Here is a 16,533-nt window from a genome sequence, read left to right as displayed (position 1 = left end):
TTGCATGTTTGGAGATGAGTTTTTGGGACTTTTCTTCTGCCACTTAATAATACTCGTTACTTGATTTGTAGAATTGAAATAGAAGATTCCGAAGCTGTGGGAATCTCCAGCATTATCAGCAACCTGATAACTGTGTTCCCTCGAAATGTTTTAACTGCCATTCCAAATGAACTTTTCTCGTCCTTTGTTAACTGTCTCACACACCTCACTTGTTCTTTTGGGCAAAGTGCTGCACTGGAAGAAGTGGTGAGTGACTGTTTTAAAATAAATTGTGTCTGTTTTTTACAAGGAAATTTGCAATGCCTCTGCAACATTTCTCGTGACAAGTAATTAAGCAAATGCTAGCTATTGTTAAAATTGCTTTTTTGTTTACATGTGAAAATTATTTGGCAATCTGTGTTTAGAAATGTTACTTTAAAAATTTCTGTGGATTAAAATCACTTTTGTAGATTGTGTTTATTGGTGTCAAGATTTTAACTTTGAGATAATTTAGTGTCTGAATATAGGAAATGGAATGAAACGTTTGTATTAAGGATTATGTTGAAACCCCATTTGAACAGTGAAAACTTTAAAGGGCGCTGCTAACATTGTAGTGTGGTTGTGATTATAATTTTATATTGTTTTGAGAATTTAAAAATTTTGGACTTACCTGGAAATTATGTAGACAAAATTTGGTTCACTTGATTGTAACCACGCTGGTTTTGATTAGGCTGTGTGCTCTTTTAATTTTTTTGGTTTAATAGTGTATCTTGGTGGCACTTAATTTTCATTAAATTAAGACCAGTAACAGTACAAAAGCTGTTTTTTCGTACAAGTTTTCAAATGTATATTTTCCAGATATAAAACTTAATTTAGGAAACATGTACTAAAACTCCTTGACGACACAGCTGTGTTTGTAAGTTACCGTGAATAACTACATTAATCATGGGAAATAATTTTTTCCTCCATAGTGGTTCTTAAATTGTTGAAACAAATTTTTCTTTTTATGAGTCAATATGTGAATTTCTTTCAAAGACTGTAAGAGTAAAAAGAATATTTGTCAGTACCTGTTAGAATTGGTATTAGACACAAAATCCTGTGTTTTGTTGGGGGTGTGGCAACGTCCGTGCATTTTCATATCCCTTTAGAGGTGTTCAGAAGACAGAACTCGGGAATGATTTATGTACTTGGACACCTCAGCGGTTTGATGTGGAAAGGAACCAGGTCAGGCAGACATTTGTGTGTTTGAAAAAATGTAGTTAGTAGAGGAGTAGAAGTTTAAAGGCATTGTATGTGAGATTTGAATTTCTCAGGAGGAAAAATTACGTTCTATGCATGGAAATGTAGGTCAGTTTTAAGTATTGCAGCTTTATCCGAAACGCTCTCAGGTTGTTACAAATTCTGAATCAACTCAGGTTTCATTTGACATGGTCTCATTGTGCTTTCTTCCCCTTGGTTTGTTTTCTCTTCTAAACCAGATAGATGAACCAGTATGTTGATCACATACTTAGAAACATAGCTATATTTTAGTTTCTGTTTGTGGGTTAAGGAAGTTGCTAAACATTTTATAGAAGAATTGCTAGAAGATATATATCACTCTTGTTTTGCAGATTTTAAGTTTAGAATTCATTTATTTTGACCAGGAGACTGACAACTTGGAAAACAATGTTTCTGTCAAGGTTGGTCGAGAAATTTGAGAAAGCGGCAAGTGTGGGTACTCGTTCGGAGTAGGTGTATTTGTGCTTGTTTCACAAGAAGGTGTGCTGCAGAAGTGTTCTTTTCATTTGTTTTATTAATTTCTTCTAATTGATCTGCTTGTGACATTTGAAAATGGTTTTAAAAGAATTGGTTACCTGTTTCAAAAGGCAGAGGGGGCAGATGGGTCCGAAGCTTGGTACTGCTCGGAGCAGCCGGGTAGGCGAGGTTCGGTGAAGCTGGGGGGCGGCCGAAGGGGAGGCCCCTGCACGATGAGTTGCCAGAAGACTAAACAAATCCTCCTAAATGTCATCTCAGCCTCGTGCGGTTTTCACGTGTCTTGTGTGTGCTGGGGGAGGGGAGGCTGGGGAATGTGCAGCTAATACCAAACTACGCGAACAAATCTCGCCAAACCAGAGTGGAAGTTCGGGGACGCGGGTCACATCATTTTTGTTTCCTTAGGTACCCGGTGATTGGAGTACTGGTCCCTAACACATAGTCGTTGACCTCAGGTGGAAAAATACATAAGTAAATGATCTTTTAAGTAAAACTAGAAAAACTGAGACAAAAAGAACTGCTTTGAGAGTCAGTGATTCAGAAAGAAAGGTCATGAGCTTTGAAAGGAGACTGTATAGTCATGAGCCAAGTAATTATAAACTACAGAATCTTGGGCGAATTGCTTAACCTTTTTTGAGCATGTTGATATAGGTAGGATAATTATTTCTTCTAATGTTCTATGGGGTGGGTTAACAATATGACAGTTCCTGTACGGTATGCACATCAAAATGTGGAATAATAATGGTAAAAATGAACCTTCATAATAACAGCATTTATTGAGAACCTATATTGTGAACACTGTCTTACCAAGTAAGACAAGTTTTTGAGTTTTGTTATTTTGTGCAGGCTGTAATAGTTTTAATATTACTTTTCTTCATAATTTTAATTTTGTGAAATGTTCTGCTTTTCTCTAATGGTGAAGGAGGTTTTTCCCCAGTAGGAAAACAGATTCAGCATATACACTTTTGTCTCATTGTGAGAACATTTTTTCGGAACTATACTTACTTAGGAATACATATAGATTGTCTCCTTTTTTTGAAATTTGTGTCTCTGGTGGTGATTATGTGGCCGCAGCGAGAAAAAAATATATAGACGTGGGAGGAAAAATTCTTGATACTAATGTGCATTTCATGAAGTATGTCCTTACTTGGTGGCTTTAGCCTGTGGGTGAAGACAGTTATTTATGCTCCTCAACTGGCAAGTAAACCGAAAGTCTGTGCTCAAAAAGAGTAATTCCAGTCTTCAGCCAAGTTGTTCTGTTGGCCGTTAAAATTTCCTGGTGTTACTTGAGGCTTCCTGAGGCCAAGAATTTTTTCACTGCACCCCAGAAATCAAATGATTGTCTATTGCTGTACTGAAGAGGTGAGAAGGACTATAGACAGGGAACCGTTGCCTTTAAAGTTAAAATTCGAACACGGTAGTTGTTGATACCATATCGATTGTTTCATCAAATGTTAATACTACTGGTACATCCATTGGAATCAGTTCAGTGAAATCGAACTCTATGACTTGAACTCTGTACTCGGTTTATACTCGGTTGGTTTCTTTTGTCAGAGAAAATCTTAAGTTCAGCCTCCAGTAGGTTCATCACTGGAGCCGCAGAACTTGTTGAGTTAATTGAGCAGAGCTTCCAAGCACGATGCTTAAACTTGAAGTGCATGTGAAATGTATGTGTGTCTGGCTGTGCACAGGTGTGTGAGGGTGGGTATGTAAAGGAGGTGGTGGTAGGTAAACCTGGCAGAGAAAAACCTTTTGGTACATCTGTAGCCTAATCTCAAGACGTGTGGGACAAAGCAGTGAAGAAAAAGATACTTGTAGGAAGTTCAGTACAGAGTGTAATGTGGTAGAATTCAACATTCTTCATTCAGAATCTAGTTTCCCTGCCCAGTGGACAGTTACTTTGTGGGGAGGAGATGCAGTGAAAAGGAGTATATGGAAGCCACATTATAAGTTGGAAGCAGGAAGCATAAATTTGGGACTGTTTCCGTGATAAGAGAGAAAGCTATTATTCACTTTTTGGGGGAGGGGAGGAGGGCATGGTGAGGCCAGTACAATATTCGGACGTAGTCAGCCTCTCCCCTAACCTCGCAAGAGGATGGGGCCATTTGGAAAGCCATCCCAGCCCCCCACATGGTGGCCCTGATGGCCAGGAAAGAAGAAATGAATAAATTGGTGATACTGTTGAGAGCAAGACAGCTGTCCAGCTCCTGTTATGCACATTCGTTTCATCTGCTTGAAATGGTTAAGAGAGGGAATTAGATGAGGTGCATTAAACCTTGCACATTTAAAGGACAGTACACTTCTTTTTAATACTAACAGTAGCTTTCCCTCTGTTAGGACATTTGGAAGAAAATTGGCTACAATGACATCTTAAATAAAGATTCTTATTAAAACAAGTCTTTACAAAATAATTTCATTGTTGCATTTAATCCTGGTTGGATCCTAATTTTACCAATGCAGTGTTTCCTGACTTGTCTATGAGTCACCTCTGGTTTTCTCAATTTGCTGTGCTAATCCTAGCACAGATCCAGTGTTTATATTTTACAGCATTCTTGCATTTGAGATAGACTACGTAGATTGTTGAGAATAAAGCTTACTTACTGTCATAACTATTACTCCATTTAGTATCCTTTGTATTGTTTAAAACAATAATACAGCATTAGGAGCATAAACAGATCTGATGTGCCAGGAGTTCAAAAATGAACGCTAGAGTGAGGTAGAAAAAAGGGATTGCCCTTCTACCCCTTGTAAGCCAGGCGAGTCCCTGAGATGTTGGCCTGCTAGGATTATTGCTGGATTAATTCAATTCCATACATACTTATTGAACACCTGCCATGTGCCAGTCACGGTGCTTGATGCATATACATTGTTTAGCATTAAAATTTGGAAATTCATATGCGTTTCCAAAAGGAAGAAAGTTTATTGATCGAGGAGTTTAATGTTCAAAAACTCTTTCTGCAAACTGCAGCTTGGACTCTTGGTGGTTTTGTGGGGGCAGACTTTTTTAAGTGATCTATCTATAGGATTCTTCTAACAGCTGCAGTACTTGCCCACTAAATCAATTCCTCTTGAGGGATTTTAGAAGCCAGGAATACTGTCAGCTGCATAGGTATTCTGAAGTTAAATTATTTCTGTGCCTTTAGGACTGGCTAGGAAGAAAAAAAAAAAAGAATGAATTAATTCCTTTTGCAGTTAACATTCAAAGACTTCCTAATTTTTAATAGAATTCATGAAGCTTCATTTGTGACAATTCTGTGGGTTTTTTTTTCAATAATTGCCTTAAATACTAGTACCCCAGGAAAAGAATCTACTTCCAGCAGATGAGTAACAACATAAACTAATGCAGCTCTTTCAGTCTTGAATCTTTCGCATGTCCTTTCTTTTTAATGTTTTACCCTCTGCAGTGCATGTATTATTTGATCTGTCACTGAACCTGGGAGGTTGTACCAATGCCTGTATGTTTTAAACTTACTGTGAAATACTTCATATAAAGTAAAAAAAAAATTCATATGTGTATAAAAGTTGTAAAGAATAATAAAATGAACAACTGTATACCAACCATCCATATTAAGAAACCGTATATTGATAGAACCCCTTTTTTAACCTTTACATTTATCTGGAGTTTTCTTGCCCCCTTCTTTTATTGAAGACACATTTCTGTCACATCAGTTATTTCTGCAAAATGATTTTTTTTAATCATGTTTGCAAACGAACGTTGCTAGGGAACTTCCTGGTCGATGTTCCTGGCACTTTTTTCCTGGCCTCTATAATCTCTGATTGTTTAATTTGTTTTCAGTCCCAGGTCCTTGAAAGAGAAATTATGGTAGCAGCAGCCTCAGGCTGGAAATACGGAATGCAAAGTCTTATCAGGTTAAGGAACTTCTTAAAGATTATTCCTTAGAAATAAAATTTTCTACGTGAGAGTGAATTGTCCGTGCCCATCTTACTGGATTTTTTATGTCTGAATCATTCGCTTCTCTTTTTATTAACTCATGTAATTTACGTTTACATATGAAGAAGATACTGATGATCAAAGAAAGAACTTTTCAATTTCATGAAAAAGATGTGGAGTTCTCATGTTGGTTATTTGTTGTTCAGAGAAAAAAGATCTAGTATAGTGGCATGGATCATACCGAGTACCTGACAGTAACCATAATCCTGTTGTAGCTAGGAGTAGATTTGCAGTTGTTTGCAATGTAACAATAAAATTTAGAACTACTCAAGCATGAGATGTATTTTCAGTACAAGAGTTATCTTACACACTTTTATGATATCTCATTTTAGGAATAAACACATACGTTATTTTTTAGAACAGTTTTAGATTCTCAGTGAAATTGAATGAAAATACGGAGTTCCCATATCCCATCCTTCACCCTCCTCCACCCCTACAAATGCACACAACCTCCCCTCCTGTCAACCTCCCCCACCAGTGTGGTAAACATCGGTTACAGTTGAGGAACCAGGACTGACACATCCTTAATCCCCCAAAGTCCATAATTTACTTTAGAGTTCACTCTTGGTGTTATGTATTTTGTGGATGTTGAGAAATGTGTAATGACGTGTATTCACTCTTACAGAATCATAGAGAATAGTTTCATGGCTCTAACAATCCTTCGTGTTCTACCTATTCGTCCCTCCTTCCCCCACCCCTAGAAACTACCGATCTTTTACTACCTCCATAGTTTTGCCTTTTCCAGAATGTCATATAGTCGGAATCAAGTAATCCATGTTAGATTTTAACTTCTGAAATTCAGTGTTAAAGGGGGAGCAGATTCACATATACATATGTTTTTTAGAAAGCCTCATTTGGTAACATTTTCGTAAATGAAATTAACCACTGTTTTTTTATATTCATAGTTACCAGTCATAAAAGCAGTTTTTCTGTGGCTGACGGGCTGCAAATTCACTCCTCTGTACCCTTCTAAGTTAAATATGGGCGTTGAAATGTAAGTGCTGTTATCGTAGTTTGATTACCTTCTGCACCCTCCATCCCCAAATGGAGTAAAGTGGGGTCAAGTAGTCTCATAAGCTCTAAGCCCCTTTCCAAAGCCTTTCTGGCAGCAGGCCTGACAATACTTAGGGCATGAGCACAGAGAGTCTAGCTTGGACTCCTTCGTCATCCCTGTGCACGTGCTCTGGCTTGGCTGCTGGGTGTTGGCCAGAGTGGTCATGGAGCAGGGCCAAGGTATTCTGTATGAAAAAGCACTTGGTCAGGTTTCAGTTCCCCATGATTAGACTGAAAGATTTAGTTGCCAATTGTCATCAACCAGATTTCTCACACTTTGCCTGATGAGTTACGTGTTGATATCCAAAAGGAACCAGAAGGCTCTAGAAGTTTTGGGTTCTTCTTTTAAATCACCATCCAGTGAATAGAGGCTCTTAACAGTCTGTGATCTTCTGCCTTGTCTAATATCAGGGCTTTATAGGAGGGATTATTGCTCTTTCAATAATAAAAAGGCTTGAAAGGCTTTTACATTTTATTTATACTTTTTTATATACGAATAATTAAAATATGATAGCGTGCATTATATATGTACTAAAGAACAGCAAAGATAGTTTTTAGAAAATGTCCCGCTTCTTCCTTTTGAGATACTAGAGGTCAGAGGATGCTGTTCCGTAAGTTCCTCTTAAGATATGTTACCAGTCTGTTTATTTTGGCAAGATAAACTGTTAAGACTTAACAAATGATGTCTGCAAAGCACGTGCTTTGTTAAGTATATAAACAGGCCACAGATGTTTCTTTGGGAAGAAACTATTTTACTCATCTCTGTATTCCAATGCTTCGCTCTCAGCATTCAATATATTTTTGTTGAAGGCGTAAAACCACCCTTTTTTCTTGGTGCTAATAATCCATCGAGCACTCTGCATGGTCATTTTAGCTGTGTTTCTTCATTTTATATATCTTTTTTAGTCCTCAGACCACCAGAGATAATTTTATTATGTCATATTTGATACAGATAAAAAATAAAACATGATGTTCTAAAACATTATGAAATCACCGTGAGTGAACCTGTGACTCAACCCAGTAGCATTACCAGTACCGCATTGATGGTACCAGTGTGTTCATCCTAATCCTGGGACCCCAGCCGCTCCCCTCGTCCATCCCTGCAAGAGAAGTGACCACTGTTCTGAATGTTGTCTATTCTCTTGCTTTAAAATTTTGGGAGTGCCTGGGTGGCTCAATCGGTTGAGTGTCCATCTTCAGCTCAGGTCATGGTCTTACTGTTTGTGGGTTTGAGCCCCACATCGGGCTCTGTGCTGACGGTTCAGAGCCTGGAGCCTGCTTCCGATTCTGTGTCTCCCTCCCTCTCTGCTCTTCCCCCACTCACGCTCTGTCTCTCTCTCAAAAATAGATAAACATTTTAAAAAATTTAAAAAATAAAGATTTTGATCACTTCTATGTACAGGATGTATCGTTGTGTGAGTGTTATACCACAGTTTTTCTCTGTTCTGCTGTAAGTGAACTTTGGAGTTTCCCTTTTTTTTACCATTACAAACAGCATTACAGTAAACATTCTTCTGCATGTCTACTAGTATGTATTTGTGAGAGGTTTTCTAAGGTACCTCCAAGTGGAATTTTTGGATGCTGGGATATGTAAATGTTCAGTTTTACAAGATAGTTTCAAATTGATTGCTGAACTGATGGGACCCACTACATGTTCAGCAGTGGTGTGTGCGAGTTCCCATTGATCCATGTCTTCACCATCATAGTTTTGCCAAACTTGTAAGTATATGATATGGTCTTGATTTGCTTTCCCGGGTGCTGATAATATTGAACATCTTTATATAAATATATGATTCCCATGGTTAGTCTTATGAAATGTTTGTTCAGTCCATTGCCCATTTCCCTATCAGGTTGTCTTTTTTCTTACTGCCTTTTTTTTTTTTTTTTTTTTTTTTAATGTTTATTTATTTTTAAGAGAGAGATACAGAGTGCAAGCAGGGGAGGGGGGCAGAGAGAGAAACACAGAATCTGAAGCAGGCTCCAGGCTCTGAGCCGTCAGCACCCGACATGAGGCTCGAATTTACAAACTGCGAGATCGTGACCTGAGCCAAAGTCAGACGCTTAACCGACTGAGCCACCCAGGTGCCCCTTTCTTACTCCTTTGTAGACATTTTTCATATATTCTGTACACTAATTTTTTTTGTCAGTTACTTGTTGCAGATTTATCCTCCTGGTTTTGTGGCTCTTCTTTTCACTTTATGGTACCTTTTTTCTTATTCCTAACTTGGGTTAATGTTAGATTTACAGAAAATTGCAAAGAGTACTTTTTACCTAATTTCTTCTATCATTACCATGTTATATTATCACGGTACACTTGTCAAAACTAAGAAATTAACATTAGATGCATTGTTATTAACTAAACATTTAGTCTTTATTTGGATTTCATCAAATTTCTACCAGTTATTTTTCCTTTCTGGGATCTAATCCTGGACACCATATTGCATGTAGACTTTATGGTATTGTTTGATGAACAAATGTTCTTCATCTTAGTGGAGTTGAACTTACTGTCATTTCTTTTATTAGGAGTGTCTGCTTGGCTCAGTCAGTAGAGTTTGTGGCTCTTGGTCTCGGGGTAGTAAGTTTGAGCCCCATGCTGGGTGTCGAGATTACTTAAAAAAAAAAATGATTTGCATTATTAGTTCCTTGTTTCAGACACCTATCTTTCCTGTGTTTTCTTCTAAATGTTTTTAAAGTTTGCCTTTCATGATTTTACCATCTTAGAATTTAATTTTGAATATGGTATCAAATAAGGATTCAGTTTCCTTTTTGTTCTCATGGATAACAGATTTGTCCAGCGATATTTATTTATGTGTCTGTTTTTCCCCGTTTTATTGAGAAATAATTGACATACATTCCCTTGTAAGTTTAAGGTGTATAGCATGATGGTTGGATTTACATATATGTGAAATGGTTGCCACAATAGGTTTATTAGTTAATATCTATCATCTCATATAGATACAATAAAAAGAAGACAATTTTCTCCTTGTGGTGAGAACTCTTCAGATCTCAGATAACTTTCCTGTATATCACACAGCAATGTTAACTGTAGTCATCATGTTGAACATTACTTCTCTAGTACTTATGTATCTTATAACTGAAAGTTTGTACGTTTTGACCACCTTCCTCTAACCATTTACACACACACACACGCACACCCACACCCACCGCCCCACATCTGCTAACCACAAATCTGATATCTTTTTCTGAGTTTGGTGGGCTTTTGTTTTTTTGTGTTTTGTGGGTTTTTTGGTTCTGCATTTACATGAGATCATGTAGTATTTGTCTTTTTCTGACTTATTTCACTTGGCATAGTACCTTCAAGGTGTATCTATACCGTAATTTCTTTATTCATCTGTCGATGGACACGTAGGTTGTTTCCATGTCTTGTCTGTCATAAATAATGGTGCTATTAACATGGGGTTGCAGATTATCTTTTTGAGTTTTTATTTCCTTTGGATATATTCCCAGAAGTAGAATTGCTGGATCATATGGTAATTCTATTAATTTTTTGAGGATTCTGTATACTGTTTTCCATAGTGGCTGTAGCAATTTATGATCCCACCAACAGTGCATAAAAAGTTCTCTTTTCTCCTAATCCATGCCATCATTTATATCATTTATTATTTTTTTAATCTTTTTTTTAAAAAGCTTATCCATTTATTTTGAGAGTGAGAGCGTGTGTGGGAGGGGCAGAGAGAAAGAATCCCAGGCAGGCTCTAATGGAGTGAGATCTTTGCTCCAATTTTAATCTCATTGTTGGTATATAGGAAACATCACAATGGGGTTTTTTTTTGTTTGTTTTTAATATCTGACCACCTTACCTAATAACTATTCTAATAGTTCTAAGTTTAATCTCCTTGGATTTCTTTTTCTGAATATCACCTGCAAATAATCTTTTTTTTTTTTTTTTCTTTTCTTTCCAGTTTTTTGCACTTACTCCTTTTCCTTGCTGTATCAGCTAGGCCCTCCAGGTGTTAAATAATAATTTTATTAGGACTGCCTAGTTTACTCTTAAGAATGTCACCATTTAGGGGTGCCTGGGAAGCCCAGTCAGTTAAGTGTTGGACTTTGGCTCAGGTCATGATGTCACAGTTCATGAGTTTGAGCCCTGTGTCAGGCTCTGTGCTGACAGCTGACAGCCTGGAGCCTGCTTCAGAATCTGTCTCTGGTTCTCTCTGCCCCTCCCCTGCTCACCCTATGTGTTTGTCTCTCTCTCTGTCTCTCAAATATAAACAAACATTAAAATTTTTATTTAAGTTTTAAGTCATTTTGTGAAAAATTTACAAAAGAATGAAGGGGAAAATGAAAAGAATGTCATAAGATAATTTAATAAGGACTTAACATCTATGAAGTTCTCCCTACCTATTCTTAAATATGCTGATTAGACCAGTCTGTTTTCATCATTCTTCACTTTTTCTGAAATCATTTAAAAGTGTATAGTAAGTACACAGTATTTTTATTCTAACAGGTCTCTTGACTACAGAGAAATGTTAATACGATTTTAATTTGAAAAATACATGTTCCATGAAGTACTGAACAGCTAGTTTTCTTAAAAAGTAAACATTAATTTCTGTTTGCTTAAGCATTATTTAGATTAAGTTAGAAAGATTTTGGAAGGTTTAATAAAAAGCTTACACATTTTTACTGCAATGTTTGATTAATTTTAGAATGTGCTCAGTCAGCGAGATTATTGAATAATTGGGAACCTTTGCTAAAGGAAAAACTCATAAAACTATTTATATGTATAACTGTGTAACTCTTGTTATAATTCCCGTCTTCTTTCTCCAGCCATTTGTTTTATGAGTGTTCTTTCCTCTTAGCTTGATAAAGATGACATGGTGTACATGGAAGCCTATGACAAATTGCTGGAATCCTGGCTAACTTTGGTCCAAGACGACAAACATTTCCACAAAGGCTTTTTTACCCAACATGCAGTTCAAGTTTTCAATTCCTATATTCAGTGCCACCTCGCTGCTCCAGATGGCACGAGGAATTTGGTAAGCTTCAAGCTGGATTGTAAGTAAAAATGCATTTCATCATAGCTCTATTTCGTCTCATTTATCCTATTATACATTGCATAATACTAGAAATTTAGGGGGACCATCCTCAGAAGGTTCGCGGAGAGCATTAGCGAGCAAAAGTAACCCTGTTGTCTAAATGAGTTCACATTGTGGGTGCTGCTTGGTAGTTACCCCGTTTCTCTTCAGTGTTCAGTTATCCGCCTATGTCTTCCTAGTTGTTGAGCGGTATAAATGACTTCTTGCATATAAAGCTCCATGGATCTTAAAGATGTCAGATCTTTTCAGTGACCGAAGTTAAATCCTCAGGGGTGGGAGGTGGGTTGTGAATGCAGTGTGCTGTGTTTACATATGTGCACCATGGGGTGATACCTTCTGTTTCTTGCTCTTCTGTGCCCCCCGCCACCTCCTTCTTTTGGAATGACCAGCACTGTCATTCCAACAGGCTCTAGACCACTGGGTTGGCTCCGTCCAGCTCTCCTCCTTGTGTGAAGTGCCGAAGTTATTTTACAGTGCAACAGAAATGCATGATTTGTTGCACAAAGGAGTGCAGCTCCTCACTCTTTATTTCTCTCATTGATAATAGACTGCCAATGGTGTGGCCTCTCGTGAGGAAGAAGAAATAAGTGAACTTCAAGAGGATGATCGAGACCAGTTTTCAGATCAACTAGCCAGTGTAGGAATGCTAGGAAGGATTGCTGCAGAACACTGTATACCTCTTCTGACAAGGTACACACAGTCCAAAGAAACCCCATGGAGCAAATACTCTCTATTCACAATTCCCTGGAGAGCACTTAAAGTGTTTAAAGACTTTAAACACCCCCACCCCGTATCCCAGCACACTGGAACAAACGGACAGAAACATACTCATGGTTGCATTCCTTGGCTTGTACATTTGGAGCCCAGGCACCACAGCATAGATGGCAGAGAGATTGTGGAAAACATGGTATGAGAATGATTTGACCCATGTCAATAAAAACTTGGAATGACCAGTTTTCGAATGCCTATTGTAAGCCTTGATTGTTTGTAAAGCAATGTTTTAATTCTATGTCATAAAGAATAAATCACAATTCCTATACTGCTATGAGAACAGCTGTGTACTACAATAAATATTTTCATATATGTGCTTTTGTGCTAACATCTTAATTTATGTTGTCTCATAAATGGAAATTATGTATACAGTTTGTTCTAGATCTTTGCGTATTGAACTTTATGAAACTTTGGGTTTTTCCCCCCCTTTTTAGCCTATTAGAAGAAAGAGTAACGAGGCTCCACGGTCAGTTACAGCGGCATCAGCAGCAGTTACTTGCTTCACCTGGTTCGAGCACTCTAGACAACAAAATGCTTGATGATCTGTATGAAGATATTCACTGGCTTATTTTAGTTACAGGTTGGTTGGTTGTTTCCTTCTGAAGTGTAATCGCCAACTGAGCAGTTTAAAGTTCTTATGTGTCAGAAGAAGCTTCATATGTTAAAAATAAGTTCGTACGTAGTGTTGGATGAAATTTGAATACGGATGCTGTATATCACAGAGCTAGGGATGCATTTTGTAAAAATATTGGCTGACATGCATATTTAGTGTCTGTTGCATACCAAATGTCTTACGTGGAATTCATTGCAGCCCAGTAACTTAGTACTGTTGTCAGGTTTCATTATTATTACTATCCTCATCTTGCAGATGAAGAAGCTGAAAGAGAGAGTTTTAAGAAAGTAGCCTGTGGTCACACTGCTATTAATTTCCGGAGCCAGAATGCAAATCTAGGCAGTCTGACTTGTAGGGTCTTCTTTTATAACCATACTGTCAATGTTTCTGTGTTTTTAATAATCAAGAAAAAAAAAATCTTAATTTTGGAAAAGGCACTCCCAAATATTGACTTTTGATATAGATAATAGAATTCCTGTTAATTTTACAGAATATAGTACTAAAAGTTATTAAAAGATAGTAGATTAAAAAGCCTACCTATCAGTATGAATTATAAAATTGGTGAATAAAATATTTGTCCTTTGTATTTTGAGAGTTAATTATCTGAGAAATAGTTTCTACTCATCAAACTTGGAATTAACATTAACATTTATAATTTACTTTTACATCAACTTAATATGTATGTAAATCAGATAAAACTGAGAACATTTATAGTGCAATTTGATAAATGTAGATTTGTTAAGTGTTCGTTTTTAATTTTTTTTAAACTGAAGGCTACCTCTTAGCTGATGATACTCAGGGAGAGACTCCGCTAATACCTCCAGAAATAATGGAATATTCCATTAAGCATTCATCTGAAGTTGACATTAATACAACACTTCAAATTTTGGGATCTCCAGGAGAAAAGGCTTCTTCCATCCCAGGGTACAACAGAACAGATTCTGTGATTAGGTAATATGAACTCTATAGCTGTGCTCTTGTAATTGATAATGTTTTAAATAAATTCTGAGTTGATGGGTAGATGACTCCTGTGTTGGCCACATTGTAAATCTGATACGTGAAAGAAAATAAAACTTGGAGAAGCCTTGAAATAAACAAGGATGGCAAGTACTGGGTATATTTAAGCAGTGCCACTCTGGTGAGAATTGACAGCTATATCCTGTACTGAGGAAAACACTTGTCAAATTATTCTGGATACAGTGTAAGTTTGAAGGGACACGTCCCTTGGCCATCAGAAAGCAGTGCTGATGTGGCGCAGGTGCCCTAAATGAGTGAGTCAAAGTCTGTGAGCCTCCTAGACACCAGGTGAACATTGGCAAGTTTTTATTGTTCATAAAGCTAAAACTACATTTCAGTGGCTTTCTGAAGGAAAACTATGATTCTTGCCTTATAAAATTGAAGTATTTGTTCTGAATATGTGAAACTTGAGTGTCCTGTCAGGTAAAGTTAGAAGACAATTGTGTGCCTCAAATGAGAATTCACTTTGATCTTCCTAGGAGTAGTGGCAAAATTTTCATTAATTCTTAATGGTGAAATTAAGGAAGGATAAACCTAGACCGAATATCCTCCTACAAGTGGATTTAAAACCAACATTTGAAATTTCAGTATCTTTAAAGTTAAGTTGCAGGCAGATACACCAATAATGAAATAACACTGGTTTTTGTCAATTGCAGAATCAGTAACTCAAGCAGGGTGCTGTCCCCTTCATCTTTTCAATTTAATTCAAAAATACATGGATATCATTTATACCTGTGCAGTAGAAAACAGGATTTTTTTTTTAATGAACTATCAAGGAAATGTTTAGGAATTTATTTCCTTTATTGTTTTATTTTCTTGTTTGAAATAAAATATCAATGCTTTATTTTTGCAAAATTTTTATCTCTTCTTTTGGGGATTACTATAGGCGCTAGGTTAATTGCTTGTGAAAATCATTGCTTTTGCTTTGGTTTGATTCATGGTGAATGTTAATTTCAAAGGCAGCTCATTTCAGAGGGCTGCCATATTATATTCTTTGTCATATTTCTTGCCTGGGCAGTACCATCAGGTATGCTTTCCTTGTATTTTCAGTGCTTTTTCAATTTTTGCCAGTCTAAGGTATCAGTGTGGGAGCAAAATATTTTTGTATCTGAGAGCACAGACTATGGAGGGTTGGAAAACAAACCAAAAAAACAAACAAACAAACAAACAAAAAAACACCCTATTTTTTTTTTTTAAGTCCAAAGAATTAATGTGAAATTGAAAGGCGTATGAGAGAAACATTCCTTGTTTGTAAAAAAGTTCACATTTCTTGAAGAATTTATCCTCTGACAAATAATTAATTGAGTACCAGGTACTGTTGTAGGCATTTGGGATACATCAGTGAGCAAAGCAGACAAAAATCATTCCTCCTTTAAAGCTCCTTGTAGGAGAAAGATAATGAATGGATGAGAGGGAGGGAGGGAGGGAGGGAGGGAGGGAGGAAGGGAGGAAGGAAGGAAGGAAGGAAGGAAGGAAGGAAGGAAGGAAGGAAGGAAAAATAGTGTTAGAAGACTACGTGCTCTAGATAAGAAACTGAACAGGGTGAGGGGATTTGGAGCGCAGATTCGGGGACTGTGTAATTTTAAGTAGTGTAATCAGTAACAGACTTCATTTGGAAGGTGACTTGTCAGCAAAGACTTGAGGTTGGTGAGGGAGGCCGTGAAGGCCTGGTGAAGAGTATTCCAGGCAGAGCGAACAGGGAATGCTAAGGCCCTGTGGCACGTCTGGCATATTCAGGCAATAGTAAGAACTGCCATTGTGGGTTGAGCAGAATGAGGTGGAATTTTGTCAGGAGATCAAGATAGAAGGGAAAACAGAGGGATATCAGATCAAGGCTTTAGCCTTTGCTCTGAATGAAGTAGGGTGCTGTCGTAAGGTTTGAGCAGAACTGTGCAAAAAGATTCCTCTGCTGCACTGAGAGTAAAACTATGAGGACAAAAATGGAAGCAGGGAGACCAATGAAGAGGCTAGTTGTAGTAATCCAAGAGAAAGATGATAGTGGTCTGAATCAGAGTGATAATAGCAGATGTGAGAAACTAACAAGCTCTGACTCATTTTGCAGACTTTTGGTTTATGAATGCAAAAGTAATTCAAGATTAATTTGTAGAGTATGGGAAACTGTGAGTGCTGTCTGAAATATGAAGTATGTTTAGATACCATACTTAAGAAATTAAACTAGGATTAGAAATTGGAAATATCGGGGGGCCTGGGTGGCTCGGTTGGTTAGGCATCCAGCTTCGGCTCAGGTCATGATCTCACGGTCTGTGGGTTCAGGCCCCACATCGGGCTCTGTGCTCACAGCTCAGAGCCTGGAGCCTGCTTCGGATTCTGTGTCTCCC

General features: G+C 37.5%; 1 protein-coding gene across 4 annotated transcripts in view; it reads left to right on the top strand.

The window, feature by feature from the left end:
- XPO4 (exportin 4) overlaps positions 1 to 16,533 on the top strand; it is a 115,021-nt gene that overhangs the window by 76,022 nt on the left and 22,466 nt on the right. For all 4 annotated transcript variants that reach the window (XM_053205585.1, XM_053205688.1, XM_053205649.1 and 1 more), the window contains 5 exons: positions 72 to 246; positions 11,557 to 11,733; positions 12,341 to 12,483; positions 12,999 to 13,144; positions 13,951 to 14,128. In XM_053205585.1, coding sequence (XP_053061560.1) covers positions 72 to 246; positions 11,557 to 11,733; positions 12,341 to 12,483; positions 12,999 to 13,144; positions 13,951 to 14,128 — 819 coding nt within the window. The remainder of the gene's footprint in view (positions 1 to 71; positions 247 to 11,556; positions 11,734 to 12,340; positions 12,484 to 12,998; positions 13,145 to 13,950; positions 14,129 to 16,533) is intronic.

This window comes from Acinonyx jubatus, chromosome A1 (assembly GCF_027475565.1).
Source record: "Acinonyx jubatus isolate Ajub_Pintada_27869175 chromosome A1, VMU_Ajub_asm_v1.0, whole genome shotgun sequence".
Lineage (NCBI taxonomy): Eukaryota > Metazoa > Chordata > Mammalia > Carnivora > Felidae > Acinonyx > Acinonyx jubatus.
Note: the sequence above shows the minus strand (reverse complement) of the source record. Positions and strands in the feature narration are given on the sequence as shown.